The following is a 15575-nucleotide window of genomic DNA, read 5'->3' as shown; positions in this document are numbered from 1 at the left end:
TTTTTTTTTATTATTTCTTAAGCCTATATTCTGCTCTGGGAAGCTCAGGGGGGGGGAAGGGAGGGTTTTTGGGAGGGGTGTGGGGTGGGGGTTTTTTTTTATATGTATTGTTTAATTTTTTTTTCTTTTGTATATGTTGTTTTTTGTTCTGTATTGTTCTTGTTTTTTTTTGTAAAATTTATAAAACTTTTAATAAAAAAAAAAAAATACATTAACGACTGTTCGTTGAGCACAATTTTTAAATAGCTATATTTCAACTTAATTGTCATGCCATCAAGTTCACATTCAACCACCTAGCTAATCTCTGGATTGTGAGATGAATAGCATGTCCATTTAATAAATAAATAAAATTTAATAAATATTCCTCAAACTATAGGTTACAACCTATAAGAATTCATGAGCATCTTTTGGAGAATCGCAAAAAATTTAAGGTTGCAAAGGCTGGTCCAGCTGTCTAACTGGCAATATGGTCTATTAGTGCTCCAGCTATGCTGAAGCAATGGCAGCATAGCAGTTTCCTCATTTGCCAAGAGGGAAGGAGCAAGGGGAAGATATCACAAGACAATCAGAACTAGAACATCATTCAGTTTTTGGATTGGCAGTGATGTGTTCTCATCAACAGAATACTTAAGTTGCCTGGCTTCATGCTTTATATCTTATTCTGCCTCTTTCTTGGTTAAGGGAGCCGGAAGAAAGAGCAAATTTAAAATACTTTAAAATTTATTACTTTAATAAGAGGAGGAAGAAGTATTAATGTATGCTTACCACCCTGAGTTCCTTTTGTAATAATAAAATAATAAAGATAGGATTAAAAACAATCTAATATTTATTCAGCAAATTTACAATAAAAACTAATAATTACTCCTTTTGACATCTATTGTAGCACCATTAATTGCCCAATGGCTTAGAACAGTTCTTTTTAGAGTATTCTCCATAAAGAAGATTGTCATCCAAATTCTTGGGGATATGGTATTCTGTAGGAACAAACTATGTTGCCGTATTTCCTTCCCAATATGACATGGGAAATCTCTTAAGTTTCTTAGTCAGGAATCACTCTTTGAATGTGTTGATTTTCCTATGTGTAAGGTAGTCTGCAGACCTTGACGCTAAGTCATATGGGACTTTATAGTTGATAGCTGGCACTTTGAATTGTTCTTGGAGAGCCAGCGAAGCATCTCAAGTGCTGGTGTTATCTAAGCATAATGGCTGCTCCTTACCTGAAAGTAGGTTACTGTGTTCTGCTGTGTTTTAGCTTCTGAATAGTTCTAAAAAACTGCATGCAAATGACATCACTATGAGCCATTCTAAGGACATGGATGACTGTTGCCACAATCTACTGCAAATAAAACACAGGTTGGGCAAAAGTCCCCTTTAACTGTGAATCTAGACTAGCCCTGGTGTTGTGGATTTCCTCCTTCAGGAAGCTTGCTACCCTCTCCAGGCTAACAACAAAGTCAACAAGAACCTTTTTTTATTTCTGAATAAATATGACCTACATCATGCCAGAATTTCAATTTTGTTTCTTCCATCCAACCCCTCATAAGTTTTTAGATCTCTATATGGCACCTTACCCAAAATCTGACTTAGCGGTTGTTAAAGAATAGGAGTGAAAGAGACAAAGCCTGCAAAGGAGTCACTGCTAGGATGGACTTGTTTCCCTTCAGCTGAGACTGCTCACTTAAATGAAAGCACAGTAACTGAAGCATAGTGCCCCTCCCCCAATTCTCACAAGCATACCAGAAGGTTAGCATGGTTGATTTGCATTAAAAGCAGGTAAGAGATCTAAAAGGAAAGAGGGACACACTTCCTCCAGATTGAAGGAATCCTGTTTCTGTTCCATATCTGTTCCTAACTCTGGAAAGAATCCGGATGATCCATTTAATTTAGTGACAGAACTTCTAATGCCTATAAACTAAAGTTTGGAGACTAGACTAGACAATAATTCTCAAAATTTACTGGATTCAAAGAAGGCTTTTTGAGGAGATTTGCCATACTTTTCCTCTGCGGTAGGATCACTTCTCTCATTCAGTGAAGTTTCCATTCAGCTGTGGAGAATCATTGAAAGACTTGAAACTTGTCATTCTCTCCTAGCACAGGTTGATGACATGAGGAAGATTTTTTGAAAAATTTCCACATTAGTTGCCTCCAGCTCTGAGAAAAAGTTTGATAAAAATCTGAGAAATTAATCGGAACAAATCAAATAATAGGTCAGAACTCAAAGAGTAGCTTTTTCCAGTGCTATAGTGCTACCATAAATTGTTTCCAGAGAATGGATGTGGTGCAAATTAGATGAATAAGGCCTATCTCTAAAATGAAAAAAAATGGCATGTTTGTTTTTGAATTAGTGTAATGAGTGAACTATAATTGGTATTTTAATACCATGTGTGAGTAGTTCAACAAATATAATTTAAAATGTAATGTGTATATAGGAATGGTAATTGCCTTAGTATTTCCTGGGTATAGATTGGCCCACTGATACTATAGATATTTCTCAAACAGAAGAAAGTTCTTCCCCAGAAATGCCATTTATTTTCTTTAGTTTCTGGAAATACCTGACTAGTTTAAACACTATATTGTCTAATATATTGAGTATACAATTTTATTGCTGGTACCAAATTCATTTTCCAGAAAAGAAATAAAAACTGCAAAGTGCAAATTTACAAGGTAAGCACTGTGAATTTAATTAGTCAATTAGAACCTTCCAGACTTTAATTCAGTTTCACACTGAAATCTTTTGTTATCAGGCACACAAAATTTGGTTATAAATTCATACATTAGTCAGAAAAATGAGATGATGATGACAATTGGTTGCAAAGTCAGCCAGATGTTGAGATTGGATTTGGCATTGTTATGGAATAGGCAGATAATATTGTTTAATGATATTAAAAGAATTGTTGCAGGATGTAAATTGTTCAAAGTAAAGCTAGATTAATCGTGATTTTGTCAATGCCAATGGTATTCATATATTATTATGGTTCATTGCACTGTCAGCCAGATGTTCAGTATATTTAGCATTAACAAGATAATGGCTAAATGAAGAGTGGCTGTCACATGCTGCCATAAGAAAGCATTGACATTATAATATGTGGAAATGATGAGATATGAGGGAAGAGATGCTGCTTAGGAAACTATCAGACAACAGAGGTAGATGCCACTGGTGGCTTAACAGATAAAGAAACTTAGGAAAAACCTGCCCTAATTGATCAGCAGTTAAAAGCGAGAGTGAGAGTCTTGTACATTCAGACTTAAAAGATTTTGTTAATTTAGCCTTAGAATAAAATATTTACTAACTCATCTACCATGTTTCTCCGAAAGTAAACCTGCCCCCGAAAGTAAGCTTCAGCTGACTTTTGGGGGTAGGCCTAATATAACCCCTTCCCCTAAAAGTAAGCCCTACTTAAGGGCCTGCACAGAGGACCTGCCTGTGATGAGGTGAAGCCAATGGGGGAGGGGGATCTGACCCACGATACCGGTATACCGGTTCCTTACCTCTGGCTCGCTTGTTCCACGCTTTCTTGGCAGCGGCATTGGGCGTGACGCATGAGGCCGCATACGGCTGGTTTTTCATCTGCAAATTTGATGAGTTTCCCCATCTATCCCCTCATCCAAATCATTGATGAAGATGTTGAAGAGCACTGGGCCCAGAACAGAGCCCTGGGACACCCCACTACTAACTTCCCTCCATGTAAATGCAGTTTCATTGAGGACTACATGCTGAGTATGGCCGGTTAGAAATCTACGAATCCATCTGGTAGTGATGCTGTCTAACCCACATTTTTCTATCTTATCAAGTAGCAGGATGTGATCTACTTTATGAAATGCCTTACTGAAGTCCAAATAAATTATATCCACAGCATTCCTTTGGTCCACTAATTTTGCCACTTGGTCAATGAATGTGGCAAGATTTGTCTGGCATGATCTGTCCCTGACAAACCATGCTGGCTCCTGGTAACAACTTTGCTTGCCTCTAGGTGTTCGCTGATTTGTTGCTTGATTATGATTTCCAGAATCATCCCAGGCATTGAGGTCAGGCTGATAGGTCTGTAATTTTCTGGATCCATTTTTTCCCCTTTTTTGAAGATGGGAACTACATCAGCTCTTTTCCAATCCTTCAGTAGTTCCCCATGCTCCAGGATCTTTGAAAGATATAGTTCAGTGGTTCTGAGATCACATCTGCCAGTTCCCTGAGAACCCTGGGGTGTAATCCATCTGGTCCTGGTGACTTGAACTCATCTAGGCTGGACAGGTGCTCAATTACCATTTTCTTGCTTATCTTAACTTGTGTTTCTAATCTTGTTTTTTGCAATACTGTTTTTAATAGGTTGGACTGTTTTTTCCCTTTGTATAAAGACAGATGCAAAAAACAAGTTAAATAGTTCTGCTTTCTCCCTATTGCTTGTCACCTTCTTGCCACTTTTCCCACTAATGGTCCAATCATTTTCTTGACTTTTTTCTTGTTTTTTTACATGTTGAAAGAAGCTTTTTTTGTTATTTTTGATTTTTGTGGCAAGTCTTAGTTCATTTTGAGCCTTAGCTTTCTTCACTTCATCTTTTCAGGCTCGGGCTATTTGCTGATATTCTGCCTTAGTTATGTGCCCCTCTTTCCACTTGTTATACTTGTCCTTTTTGTCTTTCAATTTATCAGAGAGTTCTTTATGCAGCCATGTTGGTTTTTTTTTGAGAGCTGTTACTTTTCTTCTTTGTTGGTATTGTTCTAGACTGGGCTTTTATTATCTCACTTTTCAAAATTATCCAAGCTTCTTGAGTTGTTTTCCCCTTGAGGATTCTCATCCATGGAATCCTTCCCAAGCCTTCTCTAAGTTTATTGAAATTAGCTCTCTTGGTCCAAGGCTGTAGTTTGACTGTGTTCTATTGCTTGTGCTTCCATAATGTTGAATTCCAATATTGCATGATCACTCCCCCAAGGTTCTTGTGGCTTCAACACCTTCTATCATTTTATCCATGTTAGTGAGAATTAGATCCAAAATGGCTAATCCCCTAATTCCCTTCTCTACTTTATGGGAGACAAAGTTGTCTGCTAGGTTTGATCTTCCACTTGGTGCAGAGTTTGTCTCCTAGTTGATGTCAGGGTAATTAAAGTCCCCCATTACTATTGTGATATGCTTCCTAAATACCTTAGTTAAAGGATGGTCCTTATTTGTTACCCCCACAGAATATGTAAGATAGATGGTAGATTATAAGTAACAAAATGTGTGACCAGAATTAATTCAGTGTGCTATTATTTAGATTATCTGTATACTTATATACCTTATAAATCTTCAGTTTATAAATAAAATAAGGCCTGGAAAATTCATTATTAAGTGGGATAGTCATTAAGTGAGACAGTATGTGGCCACCCCAGATTTCTTGATTTTTTGCCATGGCCCTTAAGTGAATTAATCTGATTAAGTGTGACATCACAAGTGTGACTGTCTGCTGATTTCCCTATTGACTATGCTTGTTGGAAGTTGGCTGAGAAGGTTGCAGATGATGATTATCTGGACTACAGGACACCCCAACTATTGTAAGTATGAGCCAATTGATAAGATCCAGGATCATCATCATTTGACTATGGAGATGTTGTGACAGCTGTAAGTGCAAGAACAGTTGTAAGTCACCTTTTCAGTGCCATTGTAACTTGGAATGGTTATTAAACAAAATGGTTGTTAGGCAAGGACTACCTGGTTGTGGTTGTTAACTTTGGGGTTGTTAAGCAAATGGAGTTCCAAGGAGTGTGGACTGCCTTGGGGGCGAGAGACCTCCTGCAATCTATTAGTATGGGTCTTCTGCTCAGGTGTTGAAAATCTTCCTCACCGAAATCCAAGCATGATTTTCAGCCTGGGGGGGGGGAGGGAAGCTCCCTGTGCCCAGCCTCTCCCATCTGCCTAAAGCACCTCTTGTCCCTTACTTTACTGTACTACTACTCCCCTGTCTTTCTACTCTGGACTGTAAATTCCTCCATGGCTGAAAATCCTGCTTGAATTTCAGAACAGAGCTTTTTAGCCAGCCCCAGAAACAAGAGGACTCCCTCTAGGGGCTTGCTATAACACCTTGTGCTGCAAATGCTCTGTGCCAAAATCTTTGAATTATCTCTGGGGACTGACTGAAAAAGATTTTTTCCAAAATCCAAGTAAGATTTTGGAATAGAGTCCTTGCGCATGGACAATTGCAGCTAGCTTCTAGAGACAAAAGGTCTCCTCTTGTTTCTTTCTCAAACATTTACTGACTTTCTGGGGAAGTCAGCAGGGAAGATTGAAGATAATGATAACATAATCGTGGTGTGGTTGGCAGCTGGTCATAAGCGCAAATGAGTTGCCAAATATCCAGATTGCAGTTATATTACCATGGGGGCACTGCAAAGGCCATGTCATCAGGCATAGGTGGTAAGTTCCTTTGTTAGCACCAACATAATTGCAAACAATCACGGAACAAATGGTTGCTAACTGAGGAGTACTTGTATTCAATTTATTCTGAATATCAGAGCTAGAAAAGAAAAGGGGCATGGTTGCTGTTTGAAAATTACTGCATTGAATCAACCCTATTAAGTCAGATGAATGGCATAGAATTTTAATTTAGGAAGAAGATAGCCATATCATGTTGTAATAGTTTGCCACAGTCTAGACCAGGGGTGTCAAACTGCTGGTCCATGGGCCAGATGCGTTATGTGGAAGCCGTGGCCACCCCAGCTCTGGCAAGGAGAAAAAAGTCACGATACGTCACGACACGTTACGTGATACGGCGAGTTTGACACTCCTGGTCTAGACTTAGTAAAACTTTTGCATCATAAGCATGCAAGAAGGAAGAACAGATGCATAGCTAATACAACTTAAGCATGTGATTTAAGCTACATAGAACATTACATTATAAATATATAACAATGATATACTGTACACAATATATTCGCTAGGAATTTAGTACTTATGACTGGATAATATTTTTAGAACAGATTAAATTCTGATTTGGACAGCATAGAAGAAGCAATGATGATCATCATCAGGTTAGGTGGCAGAAAAAGGAGATTAAATTTAGGAGGAAAAAGCCTATTCATGATAACTATTCATAATAGTTTATGATAATGTCTCAAATTATTACTTACTAACGTTACCTGGGATTTTAGGCTTCATTATTGGGCTTTTAATAAAAATGATATTAGCATTTTAGCATGACCTCGTGATTTCTTTTGGTTTGGCAAATCTTATTTTCAGCCAAAGCCATTTTTTAATTTATATATGCAAAAACTAGCCTCTTCATAAGATGATTTATAAACCAAACAACAGGGAACTTATTCTTGAGTTCCTGAATGTTGCAGGTATTAAAGAAACATTCCTAAATGGGGAAAGGGAAAATGCAACATTTTTAAGGGTGTCTGTATTTTCTCACATCTAATCAATGTCTTTTATTGTTGCTTTTTGATGCATCACATGTACTGAATGTATGTACCATTTATTCCTGTATCCTACAAAAAAAATTTAAGCCCTCCCCTAATACCCTTCACTTTGTCTAAAGTATTTATACAATTGGGATATAAGGCAAAAAAAAGTACTTTGTAGAGTAAATGTCTCTCCTAAATTCAAAGAACAAGTTCTTATCAGTTCTATGCCAACTTGAGTGCTTGAGTTTTAAAGATAACAAACAGGTGGCAACAATACAGGTAGACCTTGACTAACAGCCATTTGTTTGGTGATTGTTTGAAGTTACAACAGCATTGAAAAACTTGGATTATGACTCTTTTTCACATTTACGAGCATTGTAGCATTCTTATGGTTACGTGATCAAAATTTGGATGCTTGGCAACTGACTCATATTTATGATGGTTGCAGTGTCCCAGTGTCATGTGATCACTTTTTGTGATTTTCTGACAATCAAAGTCAGAGGAAAGCCAGATTCACTTTACAATTGTGTTACTAACTTAGCAACTGCAGTGATTCACTTAGCTGTGGCAAGAAAGGTTGTAAAATGGGACAAAACTTAACAAATTAGAAACAGAAATTTTGGCTTCAGTTGTGGCTGTAAGTTAAAGACTACCTGTAATAAGAGATGGCTATTGCCCTTATACCTTAGTTATGGATCACTCCATAGAGGTCTGATGGGCTTTTGTGATAAATTGGATGCTATATTATATGCTTTCTTGATCTAATCAAACAAATCTCTTATATTCTTATGAATTGTTCAGTTTTAGACTACCAGCATAGTCATACAGGACCTCTCTGATTATGTTATTTTATTTCAATAATTACTTGCATGTTCGTAAGAGTAGGCCTGCAACTGTCCAAGTTCATATTATGATATTTGACAAGCTTCCTTATAAATCAGATTTTTATATCAGAAAAGTAGGTACAAGTGTTTATTTAAATTTAATAATATGATAAAGTTAGATATAGATTAATCAGATACTATCAAGAAGAATGTAAAGACATAAAGTATTTGACGAATATCTAATTATGGGTTAGAATGAAAATGTAGCATATTTTGAAGAAAAAAATTATGCTGCCTGCTACAATCAGTATTTATTGTTCATGTAACGAAACAATTAAATGAGATGTATATTATTGAGACAGTTCCAATATTTGAACAATATTTTTATATTCTTACCATATTCTTAGAGGATATTTCATATTTTCATTCTTAAATTATTTACATAAGCTACAAATTTATTTGTTTGTTTAATTTATTTGTCACCTTTCTTGCTCTGTGGCTACTCTAGGTGGTTTACCATAATAAAAAAGGAAGAAACTGAAAGGAATATAAACAGAACAGAAATAAAATAATAGAACAATAAAATAAACAGTGAAAAAGAACACAACAAAAATACATCAGTATAATAACCAAAAAGATGGATGGTTGCAGAGCAGAATGCAAGGTGGGGGGAGTGGAATCTGCCATCAGTCCAGCAGCCACCTGCAACCTGGAACTCCACTATTGGTTCCAGGTCACCCAGCAGAGTTAGGATTTTAGCCTCTTGTGGAAGGAGGGGGCAGATTTTAACTTAGAGGTAAGATGTTCCAAAGGGCAGGCGCTGTAGCAGACAAGGCTCTGCTAGATCCTGATAGTCAGAGTTCTTTGACCAATGAGAAGTAGTCCCTTTTTGTTGGCATGAAAATGATTGGCTTGTCCTACCTAGTTCATCAATTCATCGGGACTTATGCCATTAAGGGCTTTAAGGGCCTTGAACTTGAACTGCATTCAGTGTAAAGTAACATATCTGAAAACAGAAGGACTGTTCAGTTTTATCCTGCTTAAAGCAAATTGCATATTCATTAAGTATTATTTTTTCCAATAGACATGTTATATATGTGAAGAGCAAGGCAGAGAAAGCAAAGCAGCCTCAGGTGCTTGCATGACCTGTAATAAACATGGATGTCGTCAAGCTTTCCATGTAACATGGTAAGTGAACAGAAAGGACAATCTTTTTTTTCTGAGCTCTTTATTGCCTAGATCAGTGGTGGCGAACCTATGGCACGGGTGCCAGAGGCGGCACTCAGAGCCTCTCTGTGGGCACACATGCCATTGTCCGAGCCTTGCTTCCACCCACGACCCCCTCCTCACCAGCAGCCTCCTGGAGGAGCGTCGCCCCTGAGTATGGCCCACGCAGAGCAGCGCAGCCAAGGACATGGCAGCCAGGCAGCGTAGACAAGACTCTGCCTTCACGTCCCAACGCACACAGTTGATGCTGCAGGGCGTGGGTAGAAGGCGTGGCTGCCACAGAGCTGCCGGGTTGCCTGGGCGATCTGCGGTGGGCCCTGGAGGCGGTGAGTGGCCCTGTGGGCAGGCAGGGTGGAGCGGGGCAGGGGGCGGGGCAGGGACGGGCCAGTTTTTGGGCACTTGGTCTCTAAAAGATTCACCATCACTGGCCTAGATAAATAAAGTGTTCATATGTTGCCACATGTCACCTGAGTTATTCAGACTAGTTACATATAATAGATTTATTTTACTGTTGAACTATCTCAGAGAAATTTCATTTTTTGTCTTTATCCTCCAAATGCTGATTGCTAAGTTCCTTATACATGTCATAAAGATACTTTATTGATTAGTTTTCCAGCATAATTGCTCCAAATTAAAAGGTCAGTTAAAAACTGGATTGCAAAATTTTGTTAAGCAGCCATGTTTGCAATCTTCAGTAGCTGACACTTCCTATTTTTTCTTTGTTTTTATTTTATCTTTTCAGTGCACAGTTTGCAGGACTTCTTTGTGAAGAAGAAGGTAACGGTGCAGACAATGTCCAATACTGTGGTTACTGTAAATACCATTTCAGTAAACTGGTAAGAACTTATTGAATTCAGCATTGCAGTTCATACATTTCACAAATACATAATTTTTCTATTGAGCTGGTCATATTTATACAAAGTAGTATTAAAATTTAATCTTGTAAACTGTTAAATGTGGATTTTAATAGTCATGTAAAATTCAATGCATTTTAATATTTAAAGATTGTAGTTTTGATTCTCCAATTTTATGCAACAGAATTAGGTTTTCATTTTGGGAGTATCCTGAAGAATTTCCATAATTTTGCCTAAAATATATTGGACAAATGTCACCCAGATATTCCTTGCTATTGTGTAATGTAGCATAATATTTGCTTTATATAAAACAATTAATATAGTCTCTTATCCTTGACTTTTGTATCTAGCAATTGAAGATACTATATTTTAATATAACTCTTTTGAAATTCATTTCCAATAGCAGCTGTCTTACATTTTTTTCTATACTTTATTAAAATTTTGTCTCTCCCTGTCTGTAAGTTTCAATTTACTTTCAATTTATGATATTTTATTTTTGAAGATGTTAAATCTAAATATAGGGGGGTTTCCTAAAAAATGTGACCATACTGTAACTTTGTGCATATTTTGTGTCAGATTCTATGCAGCATTAAAGCTTGAAGAGATAACTGTCTTTTTGTGATTGACTGAACTTGTTTGTTTTATAGATCTATCTGATCTGAATTTACAATTTCCGGAGAATTTAAATTTTTGCTTAAAGTATTTTATTTTGCTTTTCCTAGTTTTTCTGCTTTAGAATTATTGTTATTTTTTTGATTGTATTGGTAATATTACTGTTGAATTTAGAAATTCTACTTGTAGTATTTTTGGATGTAAATATTTATGATAGATTCTATAATTTAATGAGAATTGATTTTTCTGAGAATTCAAAACAATTTTCAAATAATAATTTCAAATCTTTAAGTATTGTTACAGATTTATAAATTGGGATCAATCATATGTTTAATTTCATTTTTTCTCCAGCAGGATGGATGTAGAATCCACTGATGGGTAATTTCAGCCTTCCTGCTCAGTAGACTAAGACAAAGCATTAGCCACGCCTCCCTCTGGGTGTGACTTCCCAGTTTTGTCTTAGTCTCCAGCTCAGTAGGACGCAGGAATTTAGGCTCCTTAGCTAGGCTAGGATTTTTTTTTTCAAACTTGATCTCAATTTAAAGTAATTAGTTCCAAAAGAACCTTTTCCAATTAGCTTTGTCTAAACTTACAACTGGATAAGGACTCTGTCCTTTTAAGAGCTTGGAGCTATTTTGGGCTCGGGACTCGGAGGCTGCAGGCCTCAATTGGGTGGGGGCTCCCATCCCGACTGATTGAGGACCTCCGCGATCCCGCTAATCATTCGACTGATTGAGGACCTCCGCGATCCCGCTGGGCAGCGGAGAACGGAGTTTTTCTTGGAGCGGCCGCCGGTGCATTCCTTTGCAGCAAGCGTCTAGGCCTCGAGGTTTCTTGCCTGCAGTCACTATCGGATCGCAGCTGAGGCTGCGCAACGAACCGCAAGTGATATCTGAACGGGGGAAACAGGGATTGCCCTGTTTAGCCGTACTTTAATGAATTTGCAGTTGATTTATCTCTGATTTGTTCAAAGCTGATTGTAGCTTCTCCGGAGGCTCCGAAGTATTCGCGGCCGCCATTTTTTGTATTGAAAAGTTTTATACAAGTTTTTAACAATATCCCCCCCTAAAATAACCCCCTCCCTCCCTCCCCCCCTCACTTCCCAGAGCTGGTTACAGGGTTACAAATTAAACAAGCAAATTTTAAATAAACTTATCAAACTATACAAATAACAAAATCAATAATATGCTTTAACTCAAATACAAAACAAATTTAAGCAAATTAAAATAATAATAATAATAATAATATAAGCAATTCCAAATTAAAAACTAAAAATTATTCATAATCTAAATAATACTTTTTAATCCCATATCAACTCTAACCCTTATTTACTCTACATGTAATTTATCCATCTTCTCCACGCTGAGGTGTATATTTCATTCATCCATAATAAACACAAAATTTTCCCTCCAATATAACCCAACCAACAAACTTACATTCGATAAACTTGGGTGTTTGCTTTTTTTCCCACCCCTAAATAAATCTATTAATACCCTCCTACTTAAGAAGTTTCAGCAAACCATTCATCTTAATCAGTAAAATTCTCACCAACAGAGATCATTAGAATTTAAATTCTTTTACACATTTACCCATAATATTTTATAACTTTTTTTATACACTTTAAATTAAAAATTTATAATATATATACTCCCAAATATTTAAACTTTTCCACTAAATCGACACCTTCTATTATTCTTTTTCTTTACATCTACATACTACACAAATCATTCACTATTCCTTTAAAACATACTAAATCAAACTATCAGCTAAACTAACATTTATTGTTCTTTTTCTTTACATCTACATATTACACGAATCATTCACTATTCCTTTAAAACATCTTCTATCTCAAAAAACTACTACAAAAGTTCATGATTTCCTTTTCTTTATTCCAACATCTGCCTTCTGCTGTTCTTTTACTTTACATCTATAGGCTGCACGAGTCATTCTCGGTTTCTTTAAAAAATCTTCTGTCACAAGAGACTGCTGCAGAGGTTCAGCCTGTATGTCTCCTACATCCAATAACATAGCACTTCAACCGGCTGCTCTTCCAACTTTTCTTCTATTATCTCAAGTCGTAAAGATGATGGAGAACCCGCCTTCAAAACAGAAGTGTAAAAATCTTTCGCCTTTGAAATTGTATTAAGTCTATGATATATCCCCGCATAATTCGTCACTATTCCAGCCGGTATCTCCCATCTGAACCGAACCAGTCGTTTTTTGAGCTCATCAACCAAAAAAGCAAAATCCTTTCTTTTTCTAAGAATTTTTGAAGGTATTTCTTTTAAAATTATAACATCTTGAACTGCAATTTGAAATCTCTGCTTATAAAAAGCGTGTAAAATTTCATTACGAAGTGATCTCCTAGAAAAATAAATAACCATGTCTCGTGGCAAACTCCTCTGCCTCTTCTTTAATCCTGTAAATCTTTAAGTGTAGATGCTGATGACGATGGAGTAGGTGGTGGTAACTTAAACTTAACTTGCTGAGCTGTCTGCATTACCGGGAAGATCGAGGCTTGAGAAATAATAGAAGCTCCGAGACGCTTTGAAGCCATTTTATTTTAAAGACTACTTGTTAAAAGGTCTGCTAAAAACTTATAAAATCAACAAATACCAAAAAAGTGGAGGAAAAAAGACAAAAGCCCCCTTAAAAGAAAAAAAGAAGATTCTTGCATTTTATATAAATACAAAATCTGTTACATTGTTCCAAATAGAAGTTCTGGTCCTTTCACTCAAAGAATCAACATCTCAGCGCCATTTTTCACCACTCTTGATTGAAAAAAGGAGAAGATAAATTCTTTTCCAGAGTTAAAGTCTCAAAATAATCACCATTTTAATCTCTCCTGGTCAGCTCTGTCTGCTTTAAATTTTACTCACAAATTCATTTTAAGCGCAGATGTGGAATCGCGGCCGCCATTTTGACCGCATGGTCATAGCACGGCCGCCATTTTGATAGGCTCACGAGGCGGACGACATTTTGTGGAGGCCTAATCTAATTCATTGCAACATCTAAGGTCTGCTTGTCAGCCCGTACCGGGGGGTAAAGTGATTCTCTTATATCCACAGTAAGTGTGGTGAAACTCGTGGGTGCTATCCCAAATTCTTGGGCCTTTGCCTGTCTTTAAGTGTGTTATTGTGTTCAGTCCTTAGGACTAAGTGGAGTGAAGAGGTAATCCTTTTGACCACCTGTTTCAGATAGTCAGTGGCCTTTAGTCACAGGGCCTGTGCAGGCAGTATTAGAAAACTGTCTGGCTGTTCTTGCCATTACCATTGTTCAGAGCGAGGATCGGTTTTCCATCTCTGAGTAATTGATCTTTGTGCTTGGGTTCCCCCCACTTCTAGGTATCCCTGACCAGGATTATCTAGACTGCAATGGCTTGGGCAGTCATCCATACAGGCGGTCCAAGTGACGCCAAGGAAGACTATCCCATAGGGGGCCAACTGGCACTGTTTTACGATATCTGGGAGAGCACAACTACCGATGCTTGGGTCAGAGAGGCCATAAGACAGGGTCTTTCCCTAGAGTTTCAGTCTTCTCCCCCAGATCGTTTCATACAGTGCCCGGTTTCAAGAAATACGGCAAAAGCGCAACTAGTCACCACAGCCATCGCCCACTTACTGGACATCAGGGCCATAGAACTGGTGCCTCAGGATCAGATAGGAGAGGGGTTCTTCTCCATCCTGTTTGTAGTTCCCAAAACCTCAGGAGGATGGAGGGCGATACTAGACTTAAAGGGTCTGAATTACTTCCTAACCTACAGGAGGTTCAAAATGCAGACCCTAAAGTCCATCTTGGCCAGTATCAGAAAAGGGGATTTCCTCTCCTCCATCGACCTGACAGAGGCTTACCTCCACATCTTGATCCTCCCAGACCACCACAGGTTCCTGCGGTTCTGTTACGCGCACCAGCATTACCAGTACCGGGCCCTACCCTTTGGCCTTTCTTCGGCCCCGAGGGTCTTCACAAAAATCTTGGCCGTACTGGCGGCTCATCTGAGGATGATGCCCGTGCGCGTACAGTGCTATCTGGACGACATCCTAGTACAGTCCAGATCCTTCCAGTCGGACCTGGCAGTCACGATTCAAACACTTCAGGATCACGGGTTCTCCATGAACTTCAAAAAAAGCCACACGACACCTACAAGACGTCTGCTCCATCTGGGAGCGTTGATAGATTCGAACCTATGCAAAGTCTATCTCTCTCAGGAGTGTCGGATCAGCATCTGAAAACGGGTCCAACAGGTCCGGAGAGAGAAGATGGTACCCCTGGTACAACTATCCCAACTCTTGGGGAAAATGGTCTCTTGCATGGGCATCGTTCCGTGGGCCAGGCTTCACTCCAGGAATCTTCAGTGGTTCCTCCTTCCTTTTCAGAGACGCAAATCAGTGCTTCCAACATAAAAGTCAGGGTTCCCCATCACACTTTGTCATCACTCCTATGGTGGACCTCGTCCGCCTTGACCAAGGGCGCCCTTTTCAAGGAGCCTCCCAGGATCACCTTGACCACAGATGCCAGTCTGTTCGGTTGGGGGGCACATCTCCAGAACCACCTGGCCCAGGGTCAGTGGTCCAGGTCAGACCTGGCTCATAACATAAATTGGCTCGAGCTTAGGGCCATCCACCTGGCTCTGCAACGGTTCTCCTCCCTCGTGTCAGGGCAACATGTGTTGATCCTGACAGACAC

General features: G+C 38.4%; 1 protein-coding gene across 5 annotated transcripts in view; it reads left to right on the top strand.

Moving 5' to 3' along the window:
- The window catches only part of MLLT10 (MLLT10 histone lysine methyltransferase DOT1L cofactor), a 175741-nt gene that overhangs the window by 60688 nt on the left and 99478 nt on the right, over positions 1-15575 (top strand). For all 5 annotated transcript variants that reach the window (XM_039331606.1, XM_039331605.1, XM_039331608.1 and 2 more), the window contains 2 exons: positions 9281-9384; positions 10166-10259. In XM_039331606.1, coding sequence (XP_039187540.1) covers positions 9281-9384; positions 10166-10259 — 198 coding nt within the window. The remainder of the gene's footprint in view (positions 1-9280; positions 9385-10165; positions 10260-15575) is intronic.

Source organism: Crotalus tigris, unplaced genomic scaffold (assembly GCF_016545835.1).
Source record: "Crotalus tigris isolate CLP2741 ecotype Arizona unplaced genomic scaffold, ASM1654583v1 scf7180000024437.13266115, whole genome shotgun sequence".
Lineage (NCBI taxonomy): Eukaryota > Metazoa > Chordata > Lepidosauria > Squamata > Viperidae > Crotalus > Crotalus tigris.
Note: the sequence above shows the minus strand (reverse complement) of the source record. Positions and strands in the feature narration are given on the sequence as shown.